Source organism: Sciurus carolinensis, chromosome 10, assembly GCF_902686445.1.
Source record: "Sciurus carolinensis chromosome 10, mSciCar1.2, whole genome shotgun sequence".
NCBI classification, from domain to species: Eukaryota; Metazoa; Chordata; class Mammalia; order Rodentia; family Sciuridae; genus Sciurus; species Sciurus carolinensis.
Genome location: NC_062222.1, coordinates 86,912,704 through 86,925,172, shown reverse-complemented (window position 1 = coordinate 86,925,172; position 12,469 = coordinate 86,912,704). Strand labels below are relative to the sequence as shown.

Genomic DNA, 12,469 nt, shown 5'->3' with positions numbered 1-12,469 from the left:
TCTCCTTAATCCTTTCCATGAGTTTTTGGGTTTGCTTACCTATTAAACTCCTATTTTCCCCTGATTAAATCTATCCAATTAATATCACTTTCTTGATATTAATTGACTGAATGTCTTTGTAATTTTTCTCAGGAGAGCACAAATGAATGTCTGCTTGTCCATTCAGAGGGAACTCAATAAACCTCGACTGGCTATTGGTGATGTTAGGTATTCTAGTTATGTACAATTAAATGAATGAGGCTGGTTTGAAAAAGGAACAATGGTAGACTTTGACTTCAGGGGTTTCTCTTGCTTTCCTTTCTTTCAAGAATCACTTAGTTTTGGCGTTAGACTCAATCTTAGAAGACATACTTTAGTAAAACTATACAACGGACAATTTAAGTTCCTAAACAATGTAACAACATTCCCATCTCCTTCTGCATTCTCCCTTACCCCCAATTCTAGTTCTGAAATACAAACTATCCTTGACCTTGATCTACTCCTTTCATTGAAGAAGCTTACCAATAGAGCAGAATGTGAACACCTTAATTTTTTAAAAGTGGTGTGATAAGTCAAACAAACAAAACAAATCAACTCCCAAGATAAATTAGAACTTTTTTGTTATTTCATTGCAGGTCAAATCTGTGAAAGTTCAAGTACTTTTTGGGAGAATAAAAGATCACTGACTTTCATCATTTTTGCAGAACATCTATCTGATCATAGTGTCTGTATACACTAGGAGCTTCTGAATTTAAATTTCTCTGTGATTTTTTTATCTCTTTATTTAAGACAACATGGGAAGGTGATGTCATATAGGAATGACAGTTGGCTTCATTATTCTGGCATATAAAATATCCTATCTTTCTCACGTCCAGTCCCATTGAAAGACATCAATTTTAGACATTTTTAAACCTCCATCTCTCCCTAGCTCACACACACAATCAGCACATAGAATAACTATTACAGAGATTTTAAAAAGTGTAAAATACATATCAATAATATGAGTGATGAAATAATGCTCTTCTTCATTTTTGTTGTTTAAATGATCAACATTTACTAAATACTTGCCATGTCCCAGGTTCTATGTACTTTATTTGCCTTATTATCTCATGTAGTTCTTCAATACTCTATGAAGCAATAGCAGGAGACTGGCTTCATTATTTCTATTCTTGGACCCTTAACAGTGAACTCTTACTAGGGAGGGATAATAATTATTATTATTTGGTGTGTTTCAATATATTCACAAACCTGGACAACTATCATCACTATTTCCAGAACATTTTAATTATTCCAAAACAAATATCCATGAGCAATAACCCCAACTTTTACATTTTTATACTACTCATTGGGATATTTCTCTCTCAAGTTTGAAACCAATCAGAACCAGGAATCACACAAATTAAGATCTATTACTTACTTTTATTATTGTTTAAAGTCTACCAATATGTGATTTTGATTTAAGGCTAACATTTTATCCAAGGTTTAGGTAGTCTTGAGCTACCTCAAGTCAGTTTGAGAGGCATAAACCTTCACTTCTTAGAGGTCCTTTGCCACCCATTAGGGAATGGAACAGAACATCTGCTGTCTCCTGGTGGACTTAGCTGAGAGGGGACAGGAAGGGGCTGAGATGAGCATGCTGCCTTCCAAACTCACCAATTCTACTCTTCAGAGGAGATCATTCATTCTGGCAGTATTCAATAATGCAGTATAGATTGGAAAGTGTAGGCAGCAGAAACGCCAGGCAAGGGCAATGCACTTTGCTTACTATATGAAAAGAATAAAGAAAAAACTTCTAATGGAGTTGAAATTAAGATTTGTTATCTTAGCCAGGTGTGGTGGGATATGCCAATAACCCCAGCAACTTGTGAGGCTGAGGCAGGAGGTCAGTCTGGGCAACTTAGTGAGACCCTTCTTAAAATAAAAACTAAAAAAGGACTAGGGATGTAGCTCAGTGGGAGAGTGCCCCTGGGTTCAATCCCCTATACCACGTAGGGTGGTGGGGAGGGGAGAGAGATTTGCTTCTTGTCTTATTAAACTGCTTGATGCTATCAACTACACATTGGGCATCTGGATTTCATACAAGATGAAGAACCTCTTTGCCCCATTTTGTGATTGCTCCATTGAGGACTATATGTTGATTGATCCCTCAGTCCCATGTACTTTTGAATTGTTCTTTTCTATGTGTCTTGTTCTTGTTTAGGTAGCATCTTCAGGTTATAGTCAGCTCTCATTTAGGGATGTGAATTGGAGTGAATGACCACAGAACTTGGACAAAGATACCGTGTTCCAAGTTCCATTTCGGCCCCTGAGGTGGGTTGCTGCAGTAATACTACCAATTCGTTTAAGCCATCACTATAGCCACATCCCAATGAAATTGACTTTCCTTTCCTCCCTCAAAGTGTTTGAGTCTATTTTTCTACCCTTTGCCTTTGGACTGGGTCATATGACATGCTTAGGTAAATGTAACAAAAGCAGAAGCTTAGAATATGCTTCTGCATTGGGCTTTGCTCTCTTACTCCTGGGAATTCCTCTGCCAGAATGTGAACAAATCTGTGCTAGCTGACTGGAGGACAAGAGATCATAAGGAGTAAGACTTAAACTGTCTCAGCCTTCCCAGGAGTTGTACATTCAAAACCCAGACCTAGGCAGGTGAATGAGGCTACTCTAGAACATTCGGCCGCAGCCACATACACCCAGATCAGAAAAACAATCAGCAAGCCACAGAACTGTTTTAAAATTTTTTTAGTTCAGTAAGTGCACTTGGGTGTTGGTTTCTTTTTTAAGATGGCTTGTTTTATAGAAAAATAAGAGTAAAGCAGCTTATTAAAAGATGAAAATAGTTCTATCAAGAACACAAGAAAATATGGTGATTTTAATAAAGAATTATTATTTTATTATTATATATTAGAATTCAATCTTGGGAGCTAGGAAAATAAAAGCAAGATGAGGTTGTAGGGTTCTATTATTTGAAAAAATAAACACGTAAATTCTGAAGAGGTGACAAATGTTGTCCTAAGTCAAAATAAGGATACATGATATTGACATAAGGAAAGGGCAAAAAATACTAGAGTAGAAAGTGTCTTCACATTTAGAGAAAAAAATAAAAAAAGAAGAAAATAATTTTTGTGGATTTCTTAACTTTATCTTCAACATGTAAGCCATGATGACTCAACAAATTGCAAAAGTTCAACTTACTAAATCCTAAAGGAAGGATTGATCAATATGTCTATTAAACTTACTGGGATTCTTAAAAACATACTTTTGGAAAGAACTAGATATGAAGGTAAGTCTTTAGATGTAGAAATATTTTATTCTTTATTCTTTAAACTCACTTTTATTCTTTTGTAATATAGCCAATCTTAATATTTATTCAAGTAGACTTTCACTTGAGTAAAATGTGAGTCTGATGATGCTATTTAAATTTCTTAAAACTTAAAATATTATATTTCTATAGAATTCATGGTAATGTGAATGTGCCAATAATTAAATATCACATGAATGAAATTTAGTCTTTAAAGTTTAACTTTGATGGTCTTATTTTTGTCATTAACAATTGTTCACATTTTCTTGATCTATACCAATAATATATACTATTTGTTGAACCCAAACTATGAACGTGAACTCTGCTAACTGGTTGACATGTATTAATTCATTCAATCCTTTCATCTGTTCTAAAAGTTAGATATCATACCCTTACCCTTTCCTGGACCCTTAAACAGCCCCTTTCACATGCACAAGCTTCCACTGAAACTGCACACATGGTCTAAAATCATTGAGAAGATTTTGAAAAATTATCTAAACACATATCAAATTGTATTCTTACCTCAAATATTATGCTAAACTAGATTTGAGAAGAATTTACTCAAGAATGAAATATAAAATCAAACCATTAAAAATTAGGAGAATTATTTAGGAGAAAGAAGAGTCTTATACAAAGCAGTTGAGAAAGCTAAAAAGGAAAATGTCAAAAAGAAAAAGTTGAATATACACTAAAGAAAAAATGCCTACAATTTCTTTCCCACAGGAGTACAAACGTTATTGGACAGAGTTGAGAGGAACTACGCTTTTCTTTTATACCGACAAGAAAAATACAACAGTAAGTAGTCAAACAAATTCAATTGATTCAATTTTTCCCAATATGCTCTTGTCACATGGTCTATTATTTCTTTTGGATTTTCTGCCATCCGAAAATAAAGATGCTCTAGTATAACCAAGTCAGCTGAGAAAGTTTTAATCTGAGGGCTGTCGATTATGATAGGATCAAAGGTAAAATTTCCTGGGGAAATCAGAAGGTATTAACTCATTCTCTTCTTTCTGATCCTGATAATAAGAGTTTAGTTAAAAAGTGGAAATTTTTGGTGTCTGGATATAAATTGCTTAATACCAAGTGATAGCCTCAATTTCCTCACTTCTTATCTTGCTGTAGCATATAGTTATAATTTGAACAAGATAATACCCAGAGCATAACAACATATAATGTCACAAATTAATCTTTCTGTAAAGACAAAAACATACCCCACAAAGCACAAGAGCAACACAAGGAATTTATTTGTTTTAATTTCAAATTTTGATTGTGTGTCTCATTTATTTCATGAATAAGATGTTTTAGTGCAAATGTTTGCCCACTTTGGAATACTATACTTATAAGAAATTTAATGGGTCAGTAACTTATTTAGATATAAACATTCTATATCATGAATATAGTAGCCTGTTCTTCTTAGAACATCTTTATTAGAGCTGTCATACCCTGATTTAAGGAAAGAAACAGAAATACCATGATCCAATGTATCCCACATTTAGGCATTTCGGCACCGTTAGCAGTGAACTAGCCAAAGACAATTAAAAACAAAAATAAAAAATAAACTTAAAATGGTTCTTTCACCAGAGTTCTGTATAGACAAGATTTATACAAGGGTGTTGTCAGAAACCACAACAAGTTGTTGGGGCTGAGGGTATGGCTCAGTGGTCGAGTACTTGTCTAGAACATGTGAGGCACTGGGTTCAATCCTGAGCACCACATAAAAAAACTGAATAAAAAAAAACAAAGGTATTGTGTCGTCCATCTACTACTAAAATATTTTTTTAAAAAAGAAGCCACAATAAATTGTTAAAAAATGAAGTTCTCAGTTGTGCATTCCAACTTCCCACTGATGTTAGTAATCAAAAGCCCATTATCTAAAACCTTGTATGATGTACAGTAAATTAGAGTGTTAACTGTTCTTGTTCACTTACTACAGTGTGACAAGAGGCAGAACAGCTTAATGACTGAGAGCCTGGTGGCCTCAGACATATTGCCCATCCTGCCACTGTTAACTGTGGAATCTTGGGCTAATTACCTAATCTCTCTGTGTCTCTGTGTATCAAAGAGGGAACTGGTAGGAAAATGATGACATCTCAAATTGCACAACTTGAAGAAAGTATCATCAAATTTTAAAATAAATATTAAAAGCAGTGGGCACAGTAAGGACACCACAAAGGATAGTATAGAACCCTGGGGCTAATATTAGTGCCTTGCTACCAAGAAAAAGGAGGAAAAGAAAAGACTGGGAGAGATCATATTTGAAAGAGGTAAGATCTTTGACCAAGAGAACAACCACACAGGGTAAGATATACCCAACTTCACTCTCCTCACTCCTCTGATCTCTTGCCAGTGTTCCTCAGTGGCCCAACAGAACAGGAAGTCAAAGGATAAGGGAAGTCCTTAATGTCATCCTGAAAGGTCCCTTTCCTGGTGCAGTGTTGGGTAGTAAAAGGGTAAGTGAATCTAGAGAAGCAAGTTACATAAAGAGTTGTAGAGGAGATATTCATAATCTCAGTCTTCAGATCTCTAAATGTAGGGTGAAACATGGTCCATCTCATAAGACTATCAAAATAATTACATGAGATGGGTTATATAAGAATGTGAGGGAGTACATGGCAGATAATAAACATTCAAATATTTTATGTGCATTTTCTATTTACTTCTCACAGCAACTCTGCTGAGTGGGTATATTTCTAATCCCCACTTTTTGGATAAGAATAGTGACCTTTTAAGATTAGGAAATTGTACAAGATCAGACAGCTAATAAAAAGGGTTACAATACAGATCTTGCTCACGTGCTAACCTTCTGAACTACTCTGTAATGAAAGTTCTGTTAAAATGAAATGCTGCAGAATTGCTCATTTACCAATTTTGATATTTAAAAGAAGATGCAGAACTTTTGGGTAGTTTTTTTTGGTTGATAGTCTCAGATAGTCACTGGAATGGACCAGGTGAGAATTGTAGGTATTTATTTAGCTTACAGCAGGGCAGTATTTAAAACTGTCTTTATATGTCTGTGAGACTGTCAGGAAGTCATGTGAAAGAGCCATTGAATTTGTTTAGGGTTATTCTAGAGAAAAGGAACAAAGACCAATGAATGGAAATTACCTGGAGAAAAACGGTGGCTTAGTAAGCAAAAACTTGCTAATAAGCAGAGCTACTTAGGAGACATGAGCTGTTATTGAAGATATTCAACCAGAGGCTGAAGAAGGACCACTGGAGGGAGACCCTGGAGCAGAGTCAAGCATCAGGTGGCAGCCATGTTAGCTGACTTTTAAGGCTCTTTGTGACACTACAATTAAAAACAAAATATATGACTTCCTTTCCTCTAATCAATGAATCAGCCCACAGCACTCTATCTAACTCTACCACCTCTTCCTTTGTTACTTCCTCTTTTTTGCTGCAAAACTCACTGAGCTTGATCTAGACTGTTCATCAGAAAAAATTTTATTTGTTTAAAGTCTGACTTTGTTTCTTTCTACAGCTTCTCCTGTTTTTAAGTCTTCTTTGTTCATTGAACATAAAGAGACCAACTCAAACTTACTCTCAATCACATCAATGTAGAAATGGCTCTGGAAAAATTTTATTTTCCTATTTCCATGACCTACCTGATTCAGAAAACATATAGCATTTATAAGAATACAGTAAAACAAATCATATCACACATAACCAAGAAAAACTAATAGGAGATAGAAAGAAGTCAAGAATGAAGCTAATTTAACAAAAACAAGCACACACAAACAAATCACTAACAAACCCTTTGTTTTTTTCTAATACTAGAGGGCAGAGCTGTCCTGTTGCATGCAGATCAGTCCATATAGACCAGATGCTCTGAATAAATGTTTTTGTTTCACTTGGATAAGATAGGAACTTTTTAATGAGATCCTCAGTGGTATATGGTAAAGGTTGAAATTAGCTTTCTGGAAAAAATGTATGTATGAATAAATGTACATAAACATAGAAATATTATTGATATAAAAATGTACAGCAAACAAAAATGCGCAATTCCCTTTACTGTAATTTCCATTTATAGCAAACTGATTCTCATAGAGTGGTTTTCTTGCTTTTTACTGAATCAGCTTCTTTGAAGAATTAGTTAATATTTTGTCAATTTTTTATCATTTACAATGAAAACGGCTTTGGCTACAACAAACTTAGAAGTTTCATCTGCGTTATTAACATCTTCTCGTTTACATTCTTAAGCCTCACAAAGTGGTCAGAAGTCAGTGGACCTTGGACCAAATCCGCCAAATCTGACCTTGATTTTATACAATCTGAGCTATGAAATTTTGTTGTTTGTTTTCAAGTGTTACAAAGAAAAAAATGAAAAAAAAAAACAAGAAGAATATGCAAAAGAGACTTTATACTAAGAATTTACTATGTGGTCTCTTACCAAAAATAAAAAGTAAAAACTGCCCCCGAAACAATCAAGCTCTGATTTGTAAGGGGCTTACCAATTCCCATGGTATAAATACTCCTGCCATGGCTAATTTCAGCCTATCAATGTGACCTCAGTGAACATGGAATTGAGAATAAAATATACAGTGTTTACCACACAGAACAAAGATATAAATAGCCACAAAAGCATAAAGAATGTAAAATGTAGTAATATGAATAGAAAATTAGAAATTTTGAGTTTAATTATAATTTTGTTTTAATATACTAAGTTACAAATTATTTTTATATAATTTAATTTTTAATAGTGGCTGGGTTCAACAACTCCCTTACAAAATTTATGAAAACTTAATAATTTTGCATACCTGTATGATTCAGGTACAGCAGACTACCACATAAGGCACTTCCACATGCTCTCTGGGGCTAGGAAAACCAGGGTATCATGCAAAAGACTAAACAATTGAAAGTAAAATATTATTTTTCTTCCAGATAGAACAAATATGTATGAGCCATGAAATAATGAGATTTTCTTTTATCTTTTTAGTATGTGGACAAATTAGACATAATAGATCTTATATGCCTTACTGACCAAAATTCAACTGAAAAGAACTGTGCAAAATTTACCCTTGTTTTGCCAAAAGAGGAAGTGCAGCTGAAGGTGAGTGAGGAGACACAATCTGTGAAGAGTTGTGGTTATAATAGCATTCACCTCTACACACCCAGTGGATGAAATAAAGAGGAATTACAAGAGGAGCTAAGTTTATACTTTGTTAATATTTCTTGCTCTTTACCAAGAACTATACTTTTCTGAACCGAATTCTAGAAGAACATGTTCATTTATTTAGTACACAAACACAATGAAACCTTATACTTCTACTCTTTGACAAAGTCAGAGATCCCACCTGGTGTTTTTAAAAAGTTGTTCTTGAATCATCAAAGTGAGCTAACTAATCATCAGCCAACAACTATAGTAATAACATAAACATTAAAAGAACAACTTGGAATTAAATAAGAGATGATAGGAGATACTGCCAAGAGATTATGATTAACCTTGAAAACAATTTTTTAAACCTTAGCATAATAAGAATTACCTGGATTTAGGAAAGCCAGACCCCACATAAACCTGATACCCAGAATCTACATTTTAAGCAAGTTTCCTAGATTATAAAGTGTTTAAGGGCACAGAATTGGAATCTGGTGCTATGTTAGTCAGTTTTTTGTTGCCATGACCAAAAAATACCTGACAAGAACAGCTTAGAGAAGGAAAAGTTTATTTTGGGCTTAGAGTTTCAGAGTTTCAGTCCATGGTCAACTGGCTCCATTGCTCTAGGCCTGATGTGAGGGCCATCATGGTAGAAGGGCAGAGTAGAGGGAAGCTGCTCAGCTCATGGAAGCTGGGAAGTAGGGAGAGAGAGAGAGACAGACAGACTGACAGACAGACAGAGACAGAGAAAGGGAGAGTGCACAGGAAGCCAGGGACATGATATAATCCCCAGGGCACTGCCAGTGACTCACTTCCTCTACTCACATCCTCACCTACCTATAGTTACCATTTTATAGTCCATTCAAAATTTAATCCATCAGATTAAATTTTAATACACTGATGAGGTTATAGTTCTCATAATTTAATCATTTTACCTCAACATTCCTGCATTGCCTAACACATGAACTTTTCAGGATACACCTCATATACAAACCATAATGGGTGCCTGCATTTCAGTTTGGGTTGATTTAGGTAGTAGTTGTATGATTGTAGGCAAGTTAGTTAAGCTCTCTATGCCTTTGTTTTTTTCACCCAGAAATATGTGTGCTCAGATATAATCCTCTGACTGGAGCATACCTGAAGCACTTTTTAAAAATTGTAACATTGTTCCCCTCCCTTATCTATTAGTCATATAACATCTTAGTTTTGGATTAGTGATGTGGAAATTATGTTGCATAAGTGACTCCTTTTGATTTTTAATCTGGTCTATTAGGGCTCAGTGCAGGAGCCTGGTCCAAACAGTGGCCTCCTATTATGTTTGCTTAATAATATTAAACAAAAATAGTACCTGTGGCATGCTTAGAACAGTAGCTGCCATTATAAGTGCTCCAAAGATGTTGCTTGATACTGTTAGTAGTAGTAGTAGTACTAATAGTAGTAGTTTTAAAGTTAAGAATTCAAAGTTTCTACATTGGTTGCCTCAAACTTTAAACTGGTTAATACTAAATAGTAATAAAGTAAGCATTAATTGATATAATGCAGAAATGTTTGCTAATATTTGATTTTTTGAGCTAAGTATAAATTTGTACAATTTTACTTGTTTAGTAAACAAAGAGATTAAAGGTTTATAATTCTTTTTCCTGATACAAGAAAACAATATTGAAATATTTCATCAGAAACACACATTAATAGTACTAAAAAATGAATGAAAATGAATTATTTCTACCTTTCAACTGAATTTAAGTGTTTTAGAAAATTACAACTGTTTTCTTAAACAATGTGCTCTTTGATAGAAGAAATGCCTTTTTTCAGTCTTGCTGTTTTGATGAATTATGTATCGTATGACAATATAATTGTATGAAAGTCTAAAGTTATTTGAAGTTAACAAAAGTATTAGTGCTCATAGTCACTCATATATTTCCTTTGTCTTTGTTTTTGTCTTCATCTTTAGACAGAAAATACAGAAAGTGGGGAAGAATGGAGAGGATTCATTCTTACAGTAACAGAGGTGGGAAGGTCATTACTATTGATTGATTCATTTACTCAGCACATATTTGCTGAACACCTACTCTGAACCATGTAGAGTGAAAGTGACTGAATATATAGCAATTGAAAAACTCTTGCACTTGCTCCTCAAAGTCACATTTTTATCAGGCAAATAGAGAGGGACAAAGAAAATAAAAGTAAACAAACAGAATCATTTCATATTATGATGACTGTTGCAAAGAAAATAAACCAGTCAGTATACTAGTGACTAACAGGTGGTCAGAGAATCTACTTTTTCCAACTTATCTTTTTGACACAGAGGTTCTTGTATATTCTAACATTTGTAGCTTACATAGCACTCTCTAAAATAATTTCCAATTACTTTCTTATTCATTTATAAAATATTTACTGAGATGTATTTTATGAATAACAGACAACACAAAAGAGAGAAATCATCAAAATTAAAACTCACCTTTAAACATTAGTTCAATGAATCTTTAAGGGATGGGATGCTTATCTGTTTACATTGGGTGGCCTCTTATCAGAGACAAATAATAAGATCTGCTGCTTAGAGTTAGCTGTTGTAACAATATAACTACCATTATATTGAATAAAGAAACTATAGCAACTGACTTTAAAACATGAGATAATTTGATAACCAGACCCCTCAAAAACACCATGTTCAATAATACTTTTAAAGCTTATGAAAAATGTCCATGCTTATTAGGGTCAGTTAAACACAGAATCTATCCAAAGCTAGTTTCTAAGTAAAGCCTTTGGAGTTACATGAAATAAGCACTGCACTTTACCTAGATGTTGGATGCTGGTTCTTTATCTCAGCCAGTAAGTGGTAGAGTTTGGAGGTTCATCTGCCATGTAAGGAAGTCATGAGATGCTAGAAAAGTAGACCAGTTTAAGATGTAATGGACATGTCAACTTGTGGGCATGGGGAAGGAACTCTTGGGGGAATTGTACTTTCTCCCTCTGTCATGGATGTAAGGGAAGAACTGAATGAAGGAAATAGGAGGTTCAACAGTAATACAGGTTTATTTAGGACCAATTCGCAGAGTGGGGCCCATTTCAGACTGAGATCTATCTTCCACTTGGGGTAGATATAGGAGCATGAGGGAATTTTGCATTTACGCATGTGCTAGGGTGTTGTCAAGGGAGGGTTCTTGTGGCCGACATCTCTATTCTTTGAGGGGGTCACTGTTCCTTGTAGAACCAGGTGTTTTTAGAACTCCAGTCCCAGAGAAGAATATCCTTTCTTCTTTACATGATGATGGAGTATTGTCTGGGGTTTAGGTCTGGCTGAATCAGAGTGACCTTGAGGTGACTCTTCTAAGATGGAGGATATGTTTCAAAATGGCATTGCCTATGTCAAGTTCTTCCTAACAATGAAAAGGTATCATTGTGCACCATTGTGGTTCTGATACTGGGGTGCAAGTATCCCAAGGATATGAGAGGAGGCCTCCGGGAGAACACTAAGAACACCAGATAAAACTTGGCGCATCTTCCAGTACACTAATTATACTTACCCATTGAGGTAAGAATAAAAAAATGTTTTTCTATTAAAACATAGAGGTATATTATAGAATATAAAATAAAACTCATGTGAATTTTAGAGAAGACAAGTTCTCTCAATCTTTGTACTCTATAAATGTTTTGGGCTGTGGTCCCAAATCACCATGTGTGGATAGTCATACTTATGTTGTTAGAATTGTAGTAGAAAAGTGTGAGAAACACAGACTATGGTTGAAGAGTTTAGGTTAGACATGGCTTTTGAATCAAATAAATAAACACAAGTTGAAGTCCAGGTTTCACAGCTTCTTAACCATTTGACCCTGGACTAGTTATTTAATCTTTCAGAGAATTGTTTTTGTTTTTGTTTTTTCACTTGTAAAGTGGGGAAAAAAATACCTGTCTTATAACATTGTTGTGTGTATGATGCTTCAGAATAATAGTAAGAAGTAGCTGAAAGGAAAAAAAATTTAAATAACATTTAAAATTTAAGGAGTAACTGTTTTATTAGTTTTTAATAATCCTAATTTTGTTTTTTCTAGTTTGGTATATAAATAAATAGCTTTGCTGGTTATTAAGTAGCT

General features: G+C 34.5%; 1 protein-coding gene across 7 annotated transcripts in view; it reads left to right on the top strand.

Annotated features, from left to right (window-relative positions):
* The window catches only part of Stap1 (signal transducing adaptor family member 1), a 55,873-nt gene that overhangs the window by 12,329 nt on the left and 31,075 nt on the right, over nt 1–12,469 (top strand). For 3 of the 7 annotated variants that reach the window (XM_047565979.1, XM_047565978.1, XM_047565977.1), the window contains 3 exons: nt 4,004–4,075; nt 8,220–8,333; nt 10,330–10,386. In XM_047565979.1, the coding sequence (XP_047421935.1) occupies nt 4,004–4,075; nt 8,220–8,333; nt 10,330–10,386 (243 nt within the window). Of the gene's footprint in view, nt 1–1,963; nt 2,290–2,981; nt 3,263–4,003; nt 4,076–8,219; nt 8,334–10,329; nt 10,387–12,469 lie in introns of those variants that run through there. The other 4 variants (XM_047565983.1, XM_047565980.1, XM_047565982.1 and 1 more) reach the window with 4 other exon arrangements.